At 44.4% G+C, this 18,017-nt stretch overlaps 1 protein-coding gene across 1 annotated transcript in view; it reads left to right on the top strand.

Moving 5' to 3' along the window:
* Positions 1-3,459: 3,459 nt before the first annotated feature.
* Positions 3,460-18,017, top strand: part of PKHD1 (PKHD1 ciliary IPT domain containing fibrocystin/polyductin) — a gene marked incomplete at its 3' end in the record, with an annotated part of 426,508 nt that continues 411,950 nt past the window's right edge. Inside the window, exons 1-7 of the mRNA XM_081247000.1 lie at positions 3,460-3,561; positions 5,184-5,311; positions 6,787-6,864; positions 7,487-7,631; positions 9,503-9,611; positions 13,622-13,679; positions 17,003-17,081. Of these exons, the coding sequence (XP_081103126.1) occupies positions 5,260-5,311; positions 6,787-6,864; positions 7,487-7,631; positions 9,503-9,611; positions 13,622-13,679; positions 17,003-17,081 (521 nt within the window). The 5' untranslated portion in view covers positions 3,460-3,561; positions 5,184-5,259. The remainder of the gene's footprint in view (positions 3,562-5,183; positions 5,312-6,786; positions 6,865-7,486; positions 7,632-9,502; positions 9,612-13,621; positions 13,680-17,002; positions 17,082-18,017) is intronic.

Raw genomic sequence — 18,017 nt, 5'->3', positions numbered from 1 at the left:
ACGAATTCTATACCAAATAGGTGTAAAAATGTAGGGAATTTTGCAATTTAAAGGAACACCTGCTGAATCTACTTGAAAACTTTAGAACTCCTCTTGTAAATGCAAGTAGCCTCCAATCCTACCCCATCCACTGGGGACTTGTTGGCAGGTACACATATTATTTGCCTCTGTTTTCCCAGCTCCTAGCACAGTGCCCAGCATATATTAGGTGTATGATAAATGTTTATGGAGTTGAATTAGCTAGAGATGATTTTATCCATTGCACTAACTTAATCAGGACATACCCATGAGATGTGTTTTTTTTTTAAAATAAATTTATTTATTTAATTTAATTTATTTTATTTTTGGCTGCGCTGGGTCTTCTTTGCTGCACGTAGGCTTTTCTCTGGTTGCAGTGAGCAGGGGCTACTCTTTGTTGTGGTGCGCGGGCTTCTCATTGCGGTGGCTTCCTTTGTTGTGGAGCACGGGCTCTAGGTGAGCGGGCTTCAGTAGTTGTGGCATGTGGGCTCAGTAGTTGTGGCTCATGGGCTCTAGAGCACAGGCTCAGTAGTTGTGGTGGCACGTGGGATCTTCCCGGACCAGGGATCAAACCTGTGTCCCCTGCATTGGCAGGCGGATTCTTAACCACTGCGCCACCAGGGAAGCCCATACACATAAGATACATTTTTTCTAAGTTTTCTGTAGATATTCCTTTTCTGGGCATTTATCTTGGCTTTTACTTTTTTGAAATGGTATAACTATTTTTTCTGGTCTCAGTGTTTTCTTAATCCCCCTGTATCAATGAAAGGGATCTATTACATCGATGATAGAAAGTTAACACGTGACGCCTTGCCTCTGCTGCAGGACACTCTGCAGACTTTGCTGGAACATCTGCAAGGAAGAGGATGGGCAGTGAATCCACAGAACATTCAAGGCCCAGGCATCACTGTAAAGTTGGGAGTTGTGTAGTCGGCTAAGATTCAAGTTGTTCCAGAAGCTATAACTAAGATGTAAGCCTATCCAAGCCCTAAGAGTATGAAATAGATGCAAGCCTTTGTAGGGATTTTGGGGATTTGGAGGACTTTTATTGCCCACCTGGCACAATGCCTCCGTCTCTTATACAACCTGGCAAAAAAAGGACACATGTGGAATTGCGAGTCAAAACTACAAGCTACCTATGAGCAGGCAAGGATACTAGTGAAGCAGATTAAAGCTCTGGGCATCTCCCAAGCAGGGCTACCATGAGTTATATGTGTCTGTGACTCCAGAAAGTGTCAATTGGGGTCTGTAGCAGAGACAACAGAAGGAAAGAGAGTCCCTAGGGTTTTGGTCCCAGCTCTAGAAGGTGGCAAAACTCTGATATGCCCCCAGAGAGCAACAGCTCTAGCAGTGTACACAGCATATCATGGTAAGAACTTCCCTTCCTTTCAAGGGGTGGATTGAGAATATGTTCCATCAACCCACATTCGCCATGACTCAAAGGCCCAGTTTGACTAAGTGGCATGCCTCTGTGTAGCAGGGAAACACCCAGTCCACCAGGCCCCTTTCTCTAGAAATGTGAATTCTACTAGGTCCTGTAGGATATGTAGATCCTTCAAATGCCCCCTCTGGCAATCAGGAAGCTGATTGAAGCAACTGACCCTTCAGTAGCCACAGCAGATTGGGTACATGGGAAGAGCAGCCACTGTCACACCTGGGTAAGATGGCATATTGCCAAGGATGCTGGATTGCCCTTGAAATGCAGTGACTTGGTTAATGTAAGTAATGGCATGTCCTATATGTTCTAAACAACACCCAAAGCAACTTCCAAAGTGGTCTGGTACCACCTACTGGAGTTTCCAACTGGTGAAGGATTGGTAAATTGATTATATTGGACCCCTCCCTCTGAGGGAGGATTCTAAATATGCCTTGGTTTCTATGAACACTGCATCTGGCCTAACCCAAGCTTTCCTCTGTCTCTGCACAAACCAGGCTGCCACCATTAGGGGATTAGAGAACCGAGCACTATGTTTGGGTACCCTCATCCAAAAGACAGTGATTGATGGGTCACATTTCAAAGGTCATGATATGCAAGAGTGGGCAAAAGAACATGACATGAATGGAGGTTCCATCTCCTCTATAACCTGTAAGAAGTAGGGTTAGTAAAAAGGAAAAGTGGAATATTAAAGCAACAGATTAAATTAATAACAGGTAAAGCCACCTTGGCTGGGTGCGCTAAAGTACTATCCTAGGCTTTAATATAGTTGATCAACCAGTAAAACCTGTTGCCCCGTGTATGAGACTGGGCATCCTTACCAAGACACCCAACATTGTAAAGGTACAAAAGTCATGGGAGAAGGCCATTGCCCTGACTCTCACCATGCATCAACGTGCTATGCTGCTGATAATAGGAAGCCCTATCACACCTTCCCAGGTATCCTAAGACATTATCTACTGGAATTTACTATGGGACATCCCACCAGGACAGGTGAATTACTTCAATCTCCACAGGATCCCATTGTCCTGTTGCCGGCCAGACCTATGGAAATGTACTACATCTGGAATGGAACCGGCACCATGGGAAAGAGGGGAGAAGGTGCGGTCCTGGTATGGCATATCCCCCAGTCCATTTCCTGTGGAAATGTGCTGCCTTCCCTGGCCTTGTATGGTATACACAACCAGGTCAAGTTTCCAAACTGTCCAACCTCCCTTTCCTCAAGACCAGATGGGCATGTCTGTTTTCCACTGGTGCCATTGTTTGGCTGCTGCCTTTGTTTTCTCCATTGGCCTGGAGCACATAGAAGCTGTTACTAAATTCACCCAACAGTCCTTAAATGATAGCCAACAAAGCCTGTCCTTACAGAACACTGAAATATCCGTAATGAGAAAAGCTGTCCTCCAGCCTAGGATGGCCTCGGACACTATCCCTGCCTTGCAAGGAGGCACCTGAGCCATTATCCAAGCAGAATGTTGCGTGTTTGCACCTGATGAATCTGCTGATGCATCATCCTTATTAAATCACATGAGGACACAAGTGAACTTCCTGAGTGATCTGACCACCAACCCAGGGAACTTGATAAATCAGTGGTTCAGATCATGGAGCTCTTGGTGGAAAAAGATGTTAACTTATGTTGGGAATGTTAATCTGTGTTTTCTCTTGCATGTGCCTATACTGTTGCTGTGGCCTCTATCTCCTATGCAGCCAGATAGCTGCCAAAGGAGCCCTCTCCATGCAGGTGAAACCCTTTGCTGACCTCTCAGGGCACATCTCGGAAGAGGGGGCAAGTGAGATTGTTAGAGCTAGTCATAAGGGGCAGACTGCTGGAGGAGGTCGTGCACAGGGTGTGACCACCAGCTGACCTGCAAGCAGACCCCGGGCAATTGGAGGCTCTTCACCCCCTCCCTGTCCTTGAAATGTACATTCTGCCCACAGGTCCCACAGTCAGAGCCGTTTTCCAGGATGCAGTTTTCAGAGTCATGTGGTGTTGAGACCACTGCGATTGAATACGTGACTGAATTCCACTGAAGTCTCTATAAACTTTTAAGATTGTGGCGGGTGTGGAGATCTACTCATCTCGCTGACGCCCACGACAAGCCTCCTTTGTAAGCTTTCCTGAAACCTGACACCTGCCAATCTGGAGTGTCTGCCTCTTTCTAAGGTCTCTCCTTGCCCTCTGTGTTTGGGGGCCAGTTAATTTATGAACCAACACAGGGACAGATTACGTGGAGAGGCGGGCCCTGATGAAGGCCAGGAGTTCACTGGGGCACAAGAAAGTTTGGGGGATCCAGAAAGCAACCAGCAGGATCCAACGTAGAGGCTGCCATGTGGGAAGCTTGTCTGGGAGACGGTGGGGAGAACAGCTTCGCCGCAGTGCAGGGGTCACCTAGGAGAGCAATGCGAGGGGAAGTTGGAAAGCTGGGGGCCAGATCATGGTGGGACTGCAAAGTCAGAGAGAGGGCTTTCCTTTGGAAGCAGAGAACCCTCCAAAAGAAAACTAACATTCGTGGGCATCTCCTTTGTGCCAGGCCCTGTGTTAATTTCTTTATGTATCTATCGTCTCAGTTAGTCTTGATAAAAATCCTACCAAGGGGCTCCCCTGGTGGCGCAGTGGTTGGGAGTCCGCCTGCCGATGCAGAGGACACGGGTTCGTGCCCCGGTCCGGGAGGATCCCACATGCCGCGGAGCGGCTGGGCCCGTGAGCCATGGCCGCTGAGCCTGCGCGTCAGGAGCCTGTGCTCCGCAACGGGAGAGGCCACAACAGTGGGAGGCCCGCGTACCACAAAAAAAAAAAATCCTACCACGTGTTCTTATCATCAGTTTTGAAGTGATAGAGGTTTTGCTTTGAATTGAAAGCTTTAAGCAGGAGAAGGGCACAGTGAAGGCAGAGTTTAAAGAGGATGATCCGGGCATCGTGGATTGAGGTAGTGGGACCTGGGGTCATAGGGTCCAGTTTGGAGGGTCCAGCTTTTTCTTCCTGTTTCTTTCCTTTCTGTCTCCTCTGCTGTGAGGATAAGATAATTTCCCCCAAATTTCCATTAACATCATTTTTTTCCCAACTTGTTACCATGTTTAACCTTTGCTTTAACTCTTTACTCTTTTTGTGTTGATTGGTTCTTAGAGGACCGAGACTTCCAGAAAACAAACAAAACCACCCCCACCCCCTCTCCGTGATCGCCATTAACTAGTATTTTGAATCTGGAATTCATTTATTTTAAAAATTTAAGTGTTTATTTAATAATGAATTAAGGAAAGAGGTTATTATTACTTACCCAGCTTAAACATGCATAAAATAAGGCAGTGGGACAAGGGGGTAGAATAATGATAATTTTATGTAAGATTCTTAGATTATCCTTTGCTTCCAAGCTTGGGAAGATGGTGGGTCCCTCTGAAGACTCTAGGGTCATATTGGTATAATTTCCTTAATTTCCCAAGTTTTTTTTTTTTTTTTTTTTGCGGTACGCAGGCCTCTCACCGTTGTGGCCTCTCCCGTTGCGGAGCACAGGCTCCGGACGCGCAGGCTCAGGGGCCATGGCTCACGGGCCCAGCCGCTCCGTGGCATGTGGGATCTTCCCGGACCGGGGCACGAACCCGTGTCCCCTGCATCGGCAGGCGGACTCTCAACCACTGCGCCACCAGGGAAGCCCCAATTTCCCAAGTTTTAACGAAGCAAAGCAATTGTATATAAGCAAAAGTGATAGTAATTTTTCATTTTGTTTTTATAAAGCTCTGCTGCTCCAATCAAAACTGAAAATGTGTTTAAGGTCTGAACAATTTTGAAAGGATTGATTTAAGTGAACAAGATGACTGGCTGGCTGGTCTCTCTGACAAGTATCAAAATACTACTTTTAGCGGGTGAGTTGGATGTGTTTTGAAGGGATTTTGGATAGAAAGCAGCAGGTTACCTTGAGAACTAATTTACTGATACTTAAATATTACTTTGGGAGGAAGTGTTAAAGTATCTCCTCTAGGTTTAAATTTTCTCTGCTTAATAATTTTTTTCTGTTTAGTAGTTGAGGTTATATATTAAATAGTTATATACTTTAATTTTTAACAGCCAGTGGAAGTTGCTGTTAAGTCTAGAGCTTTTAATAGTAACTTAAAACTTTCCTTTTATAATTTCTTTTTGAGCCATACAATGCAATTCTTTTTAGATTTTATTACTTTATCTTCCCAAGGGGAGGAGCTTATCTTGTCTTAGTGATTAATGACCAATAAAAATTTCCTTTTCTCAAACCAGGTCTCTCATTTTCTCAGTGACTTTGGTTATCCTCGGTATCTTTTTATGGCATTTGTTTTTGGTCTTCATTAGGTAGAAGTATCTAATACACCTTTGAGGGGTGAGCATGAGCTGATCTGGCCAGGGCTGCCACGAATGGTTGTGTCGATGTGAATGATTCTTCACCACTCTTGGTTGTGCAGAGCGCCACCTGCATAAATGTACATGGAAGCCCTGGGCTAGCCAGAGTTAGCGTGGCTTGGATGATCCTTTAACTTTTCTGATATAGAAACCGAAAAGTGTTCTGTAGACCTCACTGAGGAACTAACTGATTTTTGCTGGCTCTACCTTGGACAAGGCATGTCCATCCAGGATCATCTTCAAAAATAAGGCATTGATAAGGTCACGCTCAGCCCATAGTCTCTATGCGAGAACCCAGTCTAGCCTAGTGTGTAAGTGTGTAGTGGGCTTTTAAAAAAATTCCAGCACTGATTCATGCTTCAGCCCCTCTCTGAGCAGGCAAAGCAAAAAAAAAAAAAAAAAAAAAAAAAAAATCTAGAGAATGCTGTGTCTCTTTGGGGAGTCATTCTGATCATGTATTCAAAAGGGAGAAACTAGAGGATGATGTTATAAGCAGGAGGACTGAAATAGGGATAACTTCCAGAACTTTCTCCTCTTCTCTGGGAAGTGGAAATATAAGAAATAAATGGTAACAGTTTAATATGATCACCTAATTAAAGAGTGGGAGAGAAGACATTTTATGGATTCAATTAGGAACCAAATGTATCCTAGAGCCTTTTCCAAAGGAAGTGGAAATTCAGGATTGTCCTCATGAACACATGGTTTTTGGATGTCTAAGATAAGAAGATCAGTCAAAACTTTCCTTAAAATGGGAGTAAGGTGTGGTCCCCAGACCAGTAACACCAGCAGCACCTGGTTAGAACTGTAAATTCTTGGGATCCACCACAGACCTACTGGATGGGAAACTCTGGGGGTGGGTCCAGCTATCTGTGCTGTATGAAGCCCTTGTGGTGATTCTGAGGAATGCTCAAAGGAAGCTGGTGGGTTGAATTTGCACACTGAAGCCAGTGTTTCTCCTACTCACTTATAGTGCCTTGTCTGCGTGTCCACATTGAACCTGAAGAAGGCAGCCTCGCAGGAGGAACGTGGATCACTGTCACTTTTGACGGTAGGTTTGGGCCTTACCGAATGTAAGTTTCTTATTTATTGATCTAAAGAATCCTAAAGAATGAGTCTTTGGTGTTCTTCCTTGTCTAAGAACAGATGTAAAAGAGGTCTGGAAGGGAGATGGACCAACTGACCAACTTCTGTGTTACCAGATGCCCACATGCTAATGTTACATCACACCATTATATGTCTGTGTCTACTTCCTTATCCCAAGCTGTGGGGTGGAACTCTAGGAACCCTAGTGAGATGATACCCATGTAGCACAGAACTTGGCAATGTGACCCTCAGAACCTTGGTTATCTTCCTTGTCGATAATCCTACATATGGGAGCTTCTAAGCCATGGCTCAGTGTATCCATCTATACCACTGGAAAAGAGTAACTTTGAGGGTTGGAAAATTCCTTCCTGGGTTTAAGTGGGTGGACCTGAAGAGAGAATTAAGAAAAAAAAATAAAGTCATAAAGAAGCACACTCATTCATACAGCCTTTGGAAATGAGAAATAGTACTTTTAACCCTTAGGTAAACTCAGGGCCTGCCATTGCCCCCGTGTGGCAGGTTTTTGTGTTACCCTGTGTGGATTACTGCTCTGTTCAGCCTGAGACTCCACTCTCCCTTGCATTTAGGTTTGGAGCCAGGTCTCCTTTATCCTGCCAACGGCTCTCAGCTGGAGATCCACCTGGTGAATGTGGCTGTACCCATGCTGCCCATCATACCCTGTGACATCTCTCCTGTCCTCCTGGATTTGCCGGTAGTGATGTGTAGGACCAGGTACACCTGCCCCGGGAATGAGAAGACCAGACAGGATGAGTGCTTTGCTCATCTCAGTAGCTTTCAGTGGCAAATTAGAGCAACTCCTGCCATGATTGCAATTACCAGCATAGTTCCCTATCAGAGCTTTAGGGCTTAAGGGAGGATGAGAATATGGGAAAGATTTTTGAGAATTCTGAGACATTTATAAGGAGGGGTTGGGGGCTGGATGATGTTTCCAGTTTTGTGTGTGTGTGTGTGTGTGTGTGTGTGAAGGTCTCTATTGCTATTCAGATTTCAATAAATGGGGCCATTTTGCCAACTATTTTTTTGGAATAGGCATAATTGTAATGATTGTACATAAACTAAAAATCAGTTAGAAAGGAATTTCGCCTTAGTCCTCAGTTTGTTTGCTGAGTTTGATATGATTTTTACAGGATTCCAGATTATCTATTGTCCTACTTAAGTTTTTTTTGACCTCTAAAGCTTACACTAGTTCGTTCTTTCTTTAATATCTAAGAGATGTTGCCTGAAAGTAGATCATTGGTTAAGAGCAAAAGAGATTGTCATTTCCTTTTGTTTTCTGTTCCCTCTTTCAGGAAAGTTCCCTCTCTTCCATCTCTGCCTATTGAACCAACCATACTGCAAATACTACCTCTTCCTTGAACAGCCAACTGAGTGTCATCTTTCCCTTCTTTGATAGGGGACAACTAGGAACTGAAATCCAGCTTTTGAGGAAGGAGCACATTTTAGTCATTCATCCATGGGACTTGTGTATTCAACACATGGGACATGCGTTTGTGTATCCACACACACAAACACACTTTTTGGGCAATTCATCTTCCTGAAGGGAGGACCTTTCTGTAATTTACACAAAGGCATAGGATGCACAGCCTTAGTGGCCCTGTTTCTTCAGCCCTATGTTTCTCATGACACTATGTCAATTGCCCACTTTTCAGATTCATCCTCACAGAATTAAGTGCTTTGGGGACAGAGGATGTGATTCACCCACCTTGTAGTCCTTATGATGCTGAGCACAATATCTTGCTAGTAGAAGATGCTCAAAAGATGTCTGTTGAACTAAAGTTCTTATAGCACTGCTGTTGGTAGAGATGATTTCCATAGGTTTTATGGTATATTGGGGCATAGAGTTCCTGCAAGAACTTGCTGTGAAATAAGTCAAAGCTCTAACGATTTGTATGTTCTATCTCCTCAATCCCCCAATGCTAATGACTTTAAGATGGGGCTTCCCTGGTGGCACGGTGGTTAAGAATCCGCTTGCCAACGCAGGAGACACGGGTTTGAGCCCTGGTCTGGGAAGATCCCACATGCGGAGCGGCTGGGCCCGTGAGCCATGGCCACTGAGCCTGCGCGTCCGGAGCCTGTGCTCTGCAACGGGAGAGGCCACAACAGTGAGAGGCCCGCGTACCGCAAAAAAAAAAAAAAAAAAAAAAAAAAAAAATCAATGCCTTTTATTAGAAAGAGCCTAGGATTCAGATCCTCCTTTGCCCTTAACCTGTGGTGTTTGCATACCCAGGTCTCTTAATCTATATGGAACTTGTTATTTTTTTAATGGAAACTGGAATAGATTATCTATCCATGTCCCCTCCAACTCATAAAGTCCTGAGAACCTATGAGGCTGAGAAACAGGACAAAATTTAAAAACATTTTTGGCACTTTCAATGAAAACTTCACAACTTCTTTTGCTGAAGGATCCGATGTTTAAAGTCTATTGGATGAGTGGGTAGAGGAGGTGAAAGGTGAAATACAGGACTCCTGGGTTAGCTCTGTTTCACAGGTGCAGGGGGGAGATTTGAAGTGGTCAAGTGGGGCTGCCAGCTTTGGCAATTCATAGTCTTTGATTCACAAGGATTGCCACTTTCTGCCCTCAGATCTCTGCTGTCCGAAGCACATGAAGGTCTCTATTACCTGGAAGTGCAGGCTGGGGGACAGGTCGTAGGCAGCCCAAGTTCAGGACCACGAGATAGCTGCACTTTCAAGGTGGGTACCAAGCATGGAGGAATGTGTGTTTGCCTGGTCTGAGACTGTGCTTGCGCTATCGACAAGCAAGTTATAAATCAGCTGGGGAGTCTTTCTGCCTTGCCAGGATGAGAGGAACAGGTGGATGATAGTTACGGAGTTTCTGAGACTATCTTAAGCAGGTAAGTATTGAGCACGTGTATGTCAGGCTCTCGCTAAGTGCTTTATGCACGTTCATTTAATGCTTACAACAATTTTATGGGGTAGCTTTTTATTATCCTGCTTTTACGGATGAGCGACCTGAGGCTCAGGGAGATTAAATAATTTGCCCATGTCATCTAGTTTGTAAACTGCAGAACCAGGATTGGAACCTGCATCTAAATCCTCACTTATACTGAAGCCCATAGAGGAGCCACAAAGATGACCATTGTGCATCAGTGTTTCATTTTACAGCTGACATCATCTGGAGTGTAAGCGTGGTGAAGGGACTCAGGGACCCAAGTTCCGCCTTCCTCTCTGCTTCATGGTTGATTTCTGCTTCTTCTTCCAACCCTAGACCGAAAGGGCGTGTGCTGTTGGAATTCTCCTTCGAGCTCAGAGAGAGCAAATAGCAAGCAGATAGAGAGAGTTTACGAGTCGATGCCTGCTTATTTTAGAGCTTCCAGATGCATTAATTTTATGTTGGGGCTTCATTTTATGTTGTTGAGTCTACTGTCCATTTCAGGTTGGTTTTACACTAAAATGCCCTCTGAAAGCATAGGTTCTAGACTTTCCATAAAATGCAGCAGTTGGGCAGGGTTGTACTTGCCCCAGGGAGCCTCTGTTTAAGAGCAGTTCCTAATGACACAATTTAGTTATTAATCAATGCTCCTTTACAACGAGACTTCATCTTCTAAATTCATCTCTCATACGATCCACTTTTTACATAGGCAATTCATCTTTAGAATTTGGAATTTGCCATCAATTCACATTTAACAACTTGTTTCTTACTCCAAGAGAATCTTGTTTTCCAGAATTTTGCTTTTGCACATATGCGGCAGAAAGAAAAAAAAATTCTTTTTTGTTAAGACCCACACCAGCACCTCTACATTGTATCAGTGAATAAAACAGAAGAGAGACGGCTGAGCATGGTCCTTAATCACTGTGCTGTTTTTGGTTTTGATGTCCTTTCACCCTAAATAATAGTTTTCCTACTTATTAAAAGACCGGTAAGGAGAGAGAGGGGAAAGAAGAGAAACACTTCCTAAAATTGCACATAAAAGAAAGCAAGTCCTCCGGTGGTTCCACTGGCTTGGTGAATTGATGAAAAGTCACCAGGGGATGCAGTTAATGAGAGGCATTCTGAGCTGAAGGAAACCCAGTGTCTCTCTTTGTTTGGGGACTGGGGCTGGGGGAACCATATGTATTAAAAATTAATTCCACCTCTCCAGTCCACTCCAAAGAGCCTGCTGCAGGCACTGACAAGTTTGAACAACTCACAGAAGGTTTATCAAGCAGCTGGTAGCTGCGGCTTTATCATTCTCATCCTCTGCTTTTCGCGCCCCCCCCCCCCCCCCCGCCACTTGCTGCTACCGACCCCAGTCGGGCTCAGGGATCAGCATGCAGGAAGCTGGATTTGGAAGCTCGTTAATTTTTCACTTTGTCATGTCTCTAGCTTCGTGGGTGACCAGAGACCTGTTTCTCTTAGGAAAGTGCCATTTTATATTGTGTCAGCTCAGAGAGATTCACAAGTGAAGCCTTTTTAGAGGTTTCACTCTGAGCCTGCCCTGCCACTCTCTGAGGACCTGGGAGGGAGTGATGCAGGAGTCGCTTTATTTCCCCTGCACTTCTGGTGGAAGGCTCTCAGCCTGAAAGATATACCTTGCTTTTTTTTTTTTTTAACATCTTTATTGGAGTATAATTGCTTTACAGTGGTGTGTGAGTTTCTGCTGTATAACAGAGTGAATCAGCTATACATGTACATATATCCCCATATCCCCTCCCTCTTGCATCTCCCTCCCACCCTCCCTATCCCACCCCTCTAGGTGGTCACAAAGCACCGAGCTGGTCTCCCCGTGTGATGCGGCTGCTTCCCACTAGCTATTTATTTTACGTTTTGTAGTGTATATATATCCATGTCACTCTCTCACTTCGTCCCAGCTTACCCTTCCCCCTCCCCGTGTCCTCAACTCCATTCTCTATGTCTGTGTCTTTATTCCTGTCCTGCCCCTAGGTTCTTCAAAACCATTTTTTTTTAAGGCTCCAAATGTATATGTGTTAGCATATGCTATTTTAGACCTTGTATTTTAAATTGGAAATCGAGAGATGTGTTTCCTTGTGTGGTTTGGATTCAGCTGTTCTGTCTGCCTCAGTTTCTAACATCTGGAAGATGGGCAGTAACCACTGCTCTGTATCATGAAGCTCCTATGATAAAGTTCCAGTGGGAATGACAATGGTATGAAGGGTGTCCCAGTGGGAGTTGAAGGTCTGGGTGCAGGAGGAGGCTGGGAGGGGGGTAGTGTATGTTTGGCAGGTGTGTGTGGAGTTGCATTAATCTTTATCCTTCAGTGAGATCAGAGCCAGCTCCCAAACTGTGAGGTCACAGCATTCTTATTTTGACCTCCTAACTGTACATATTTTCTGTGAACTCTTTTCTAACCCTTTCTGTTAGGAAGGGAGGAAACAAGCCTTGATGACAGACTGTACAGCCATGTGAATCAATACATAAAACCTGCACTTGCCAAGCCACCATCAGCTTTGTTAAAATGTCTGTTGATTCTCCATGTCTGATGAGGGTTGTTGATTAACACCAGAGTTATTCTTTATTGCTCTTCTCCCTGGGAAGGTGGACTCCTGGGGCGCTGGAAGCAGACCAAGCAAAACAATTTTCTGTCTTTGTTTTGCAAATGGGAGGTACAGTAGGTTAGGGAAGTGAAGGTGGTCTAGGCGTCTAGACCACCTAGACCACTTAGCATAGGATGGGGGTGAAGGTAGCAGGAAGGGGAGACCAGGTCTCTTCCTGGGTGAGTCATTAGCCCATGGCTCAAACCTTGGCCAGGTCAGTGCATCCTTAAGATTCTCTCTTTTTTCATGCTGGCCCTGACTGTGAAATGCTCTAATCTGGAACTAACCCAGAGGCCTATAGGTGAGATGGAGTTCCCGGAATTGTCTCCTTCTCTCCTCTGCTTCCAGGCAGTGTATCAGTCATCTCAGATGGGGCCACTCCATTCATTCACAATAGTGTGAATGTCTTTTACATACCAGGCTGTGCCCAGGGATACAACCAATGACTCAGCCAGGCGTTGCCCCTGCCTTTCTGTAGCTTATAGTTAGCAGTTGATGTGCTTCAGGGGGTGAGGGCATCATAGGATGACTTGAGTGCCAGACCAGGCTTCTCCAGGCTCCTGCCTCTCCAATCAGTGCTGGTTTTCTTCTTGGAGAGTAATGTTGCTTCTCATTCCTTGCATCCTTTGAATCATTTTCCTCCCAACAGGCACCTTCCATTTTCCCAAACAAACTTCCCTTGTGTATCTCTCCAACTTCCAGTTTTTCGTAGCTTGCTAATCCTGACCAAGGTGCTGGCTGATAATAATTTAATTTGCAATCCTTTTTATCTAACTAAGCAAACTATTGTCTAGAAAAATTTAAAACAACTTCAAGACCCCAAGATATCAAGTGGCAATAATGGAATTAAAAGGTTGGTATTTTAAAGCATGGCCTGCCTACCTTTCCTTTGGTAAAACATGTTCCCGGTATGGCAGGTGAGCAAGTAGAAACAGACTTGCCCAGGTGTGAGTGATATGGTGCAGGGAAGACATATGACCTTGATCAGATTCCCTTGACCTCATCTATGGGAGAACTATAACAATGTCTGTTATCTCTGCTTCACAGAAATATATTGAAGATGAAAGGAGATAGATGTAAGGTGATTTGAGGAAATGCAACCACTTGCTGCCTTAGATGAATGCTCTTTGAGGAATGACTTAGGCTTCCTGTGTATGTGGCTATGATGTTCTAATGAAATGCTCACTGTGATAACATTTTCTAAACAGTTTTCCAGGGCACAGACACCCATCGTTTACCAAGTTAATCCACCAAGTGGAGTTCCAGGTAAGAAATCTCCTATTAAGATAGCAATAAATATAAATCCCTTTGCTGAAGCTTACTGCAAACTCTTCTACCCAGGTGGATGGTTTCTATAAATAGGAAATTTTAACCACTTCGCTGATGCTGTTTTGAAAATAAGCGTCAATCTCTGGTTTATTTTTAACCTGGTTTGGTTTCACCTCTGGGCACTTTTGCTCTATTACTTCACTGATAACCAAAGGAATCTTAACATGAAAAGAAAAGGAGGCCAGCAAAATCAAACCAGATGCTGCTGGAGAATGGAGAATATAGACATCATCATCACTCCTAACTTTATAATCATCCACATAATAACAAACCTTTATTGACCCTTCCTGGGAGTCAGGTTCTGTTCTAAGCTTTATTCTCTATATTATCTCATTAGATCCTCACAACACCTGATGATATAGGAACTATTATTATTTCCATTTTGGAGGTGAGGAAATGAGGTACCAAAAGGTTAAGTTATTTGCCTAAAGTCGTAATGAGTGGTACAGCTGAGATCTGAACGCAGACAGTCAGAATCCAGAGTGGGTCCATGTACCTTACATTTTATTTTGTGTTGAGCCGAGTTGGGTACCACTTGGAAGGCCATTAACCCTGGTCCTGATCCTGGGGGTTTGTTTATGAGTCAGAGAGCACACTTACATGCAGAGACTAGGAGGCTAGAAAAGAAGAGAGAGAATGCTGGGAGGGTGGTTGTAAAAGAAGGAATTGAAACTAAGAAACAGGTTCAGGACCTGCCAAGCCCACCTTAAAACTAAGTAGTAAACAGAGCTGGGATCACATATAATTTGCTGGCTGATTCTTGACAAATTCCTACATCACTTTCAGGTTTTATTTGTTCAGGGTTTCCAGATGGTATAAGTATGGTTGCTCAATTTTTACATGTGGTTGCATCTCAATGCATAAACTGATCTAGTTGTTTCGAACGGTTCAAGAATGTCAAAATGAATCTCTGAGTCACTGAAAAGTGTCTGTACTTTTGGTGTGTGTGTGTATAGACACAGATGATGTATGTGTGTATTTAAATTACATCCTGAAGAATATGAATTTGGCCTTGTCTTATTAAGGCCTGTTATTCACAGATCTGTTCCTTTCCATTCATCTGAATAATCAAGACGTGATCATGTTTTATTAAAAAGAGTTGTGGTCTGTGAAAGTCACATGCCCTCATTTTGTGCCCCCCTGCTCTGGTGTTGTTAGAAAACTCCCGTTCAGATGGCAGAAACCTTGTTAGGGTGAGGGTTGAGGAGGAAAGCCCGCCGTGAGAGGTGTGACATGGGGCATCAGCTGGCGCCCAGATCTGTCAAGCCTCTTTCTCCCGCCCAGTTTGAGTTCTGCACACTGTCTCCTCCACCTTCGGGGAGAACGATTGGTGGCTGCGCTGGTTGGAGTGATCCCTTGGGCAGGATCCACACGGCTGCATCTTTGAAATCGCTTGCCAGACGATTAGTCTCATCTCCTTTGGGAAGCCTGCCCAGAGTAGCAGACAGGGAAATGGGGTAGGTGGCAGAGACAGGAGAGCTGTTTTGTGAGCCGCTGAATTCCCATATGCGGTTAACAGCCCTCCACTGTGACTCGGAGTCCCCCCTCCCCGCCCAGCACACGGTCTGGCTTAGCCATTTGTCAGCTGCTGTTTGTTGGACTTCTTTGTTTAGAAACAAAACAAAAACTCCCAGGAATTCCTAGTTTCTATAACCTGTTATTCGTTTGTAAAATTGTACCCATCAGTTGTAGAAATCATGCCTGCCAAAGCCAGGAAATCCATGGGTTAGCCCTAGTAAAATGAATAATTATTTTGCTGGCTGGCAACAGTAGCCGAGACCTTCAGACTCAGGGCTTCTGCCAGCTCCACAACCTTTGTCTAAGTCACTGAATTTCCTCTCTTTCTACCCGCTCTCTGGTCAAGGGTCCGCCATACTTCCTGGAAGGTTTCCACCATTTTAGGGCCAGTCATCCAATGACTGCAGATAAAAGTCATTTCCTATTAATAAAACACATGCACAGTATGTAGGGAAGCATTACTTCTTGCTCATGTTCTTTCGTGGCCTGAAGTGGAGCCATGAAGAGACCCAAAGTCCTCAGAATTCAGTGACCTCATGAACCCCAAAGATGCCCTCTTCTCTTCTATTTGTGAGGTTTTGCCTCATTAACCAACACCTCTCTTACCTCGCAGTGTTGTGATGCTGGAAGAGTACAGCCTTGATGGTTAAATTCCGTAATTACTTGGAAGGCACACACTTCCACGTTGTGGGGTTGTGTGGTGAACTTTAACTTGCTCTGGTGTGTTTGCTTACAACCTTGCTTTGTGCATTTCCGTGGAACTGAATTTAGGTGTTTTCAACTCTGGAGGAAAGCAACTCATGTAGCATCAGGTATGGGCCCCAAACTCTTTCTGAGAAGGGGCTACTCTAGACTTCTTTCCCAGATCCTCTGAGCAGAGAAGGTGGGGGTAATGCTGAGAGTTCCCCTTGACGCAACGGGGTTGTTGATGCCTGCACCCCCATTTTTATGAACTCAGAAGAGGTGAGTATCAAGGGAAAACTTGCTACCCAATGGGAATCCCTGCACATTGCATAGAGGAGACCCAGCAGTGGAAGTCATCCATTTATCAGTGGACAAGGCAGATGCCAACTGTCTTTGGATGCCCATTTTGCCTGATCTTTGAACATGAGCATATTTGTTGAATTAATTGCATGTGCAGTAGCCCATCCTTTAAGCTATAACTCTGCTGCTCTCTCGTGCCCTTCTTTCTGACTTCCTGTCCATTTGATTCATCCATGACATTCATCTTTTGTACTCTGAGATACAGAAAGAAGTTTAGTATCTTTGAATATCTATCCAGATTGTGTGATACGCGCTTCCTCTTATCATATGTGTCCAGAGGAAAGTCTCATGAAGGATGGAGCACCCCCAAAGAATATTATTTTTAAATCCCATGTGGGTGGGTGGTCTACACACAGCCAAGCGAGTGGAACAAGGCAGTGTGTTTAAATTGGCCCCTCCCTGCCTCCCTTCCTGGGACTGTGAAGAAGCCCTGATATTCCTTCTCTGCTCCATACATACATGAATAAGTCCACAATGGCAATGATTCATTATTTTTGCCTCTTTGGTATTTACTATCGATGAATGGATTATACTTGGTGATCCTTTCCTGTTGTACAGTTTACAAAAATGTATTAATATTCTGAGTCATGACCAGCTTGGCCATTTTGAGTAGAGGTAACAAAAGAGAAATACAGTTTACGTTATATATTTAGAGTGTGAGCTAAGTAGATTAATTGAAAAAAATCTTTTTCAAACAGGAAACCTTATACATGTGTATGGCTGGATTATCACTGGAAGGTTGGAAACCTTTGATTTTGATGCCGAGTACATTCATAGGTAAGCGTGTGCTTGTTTCTGTGTTCAACTAGTTACAGATATGCTGGATTGATGCCTGAGACCAGCTTCCCCGATAACAATAAATTGTAAGCAGCTGGCACGGAATTCCTCTTTTCCTCTTTGCAGTTTACAGTCCCTCGTGAGCTGGGCTTCAACAAACTTGGTTAATGTAATTGCGACTGGTCGATTAAGTTGGCCCATTTATTTACTGACAACTAGTCACTCTGGGGGCAGTGTGAATTGTACTGTAATTGCATCTGCGGGTTTTCTTTCTTGATTCTTCCCCTTCTCCCTCTTGTTCCTCAGGCTGCAATAAATTCTTTATAACGATGTGTGAACTCAAAAGACCACTATAACATCCTTGTTTGTTATACATTTGTGTATATAGAATTTCTGTTGGTGTGATCAGAGGAAAATGTGGAAGAGGTACTGAAAGCCACTGAGTTATTTTTAAGATTTATTTTATTGAAGTATAGTTGATTTATAATGTGTTAATTTCTGCTGTGCAGCAAAGTGATTCTGCTAATCCCAAGCTCCCAATCCTTCCCTCTCCTACCTCTCCTCCCCTTTGACAACCACAAGTCTGTTCTTTATGTCTGTGAGTCTGTTTCTGTTTCATAGATAAGTTCACTTGTGTCATAATTTAGATTCCACATATGAGTGACATCATATGTTATTTGTGAAAGCCATTGAGTTTTGTTTTTTTTTTTTTTTTTGGTGGTACGTGGGCCTCTCACTGTTGTGGCCTCTCCTGTTGCGGACGCTCCGGACGTGCAGACTCCGGACGCGCAGGCTTAACGGCCATGGCTCACGGGCCCAGCTGCTCCGCGGCATGTGGGTTCTTCCCGGACTGGGGCACGAACCCGTGTCCCCTGCATCGGCAGGCGGACTCTCAACCACTGTGCCACCAGGGAAGCCCAGCCATTGAGTTTTTAA

The sequence above is a fragment of the Mesoplodon bidens genome (genome assembly GCF_964165515.1).
Source record: "Mesoplodon bidens genome assembly, chromosome: 10".
Taxonomy (NCBI): Eukaryota; Metazoa; Chordata; class Mammalia; order Artiodactyla; family Ziphiidae; genus Mesoplodon; species Mesoplodon bidens.
The sequence above is the reverse complement of the archived record's forward strand: the minus strand, read 5'-3'. Positions and strand labels throughout refer to the sequence as shown.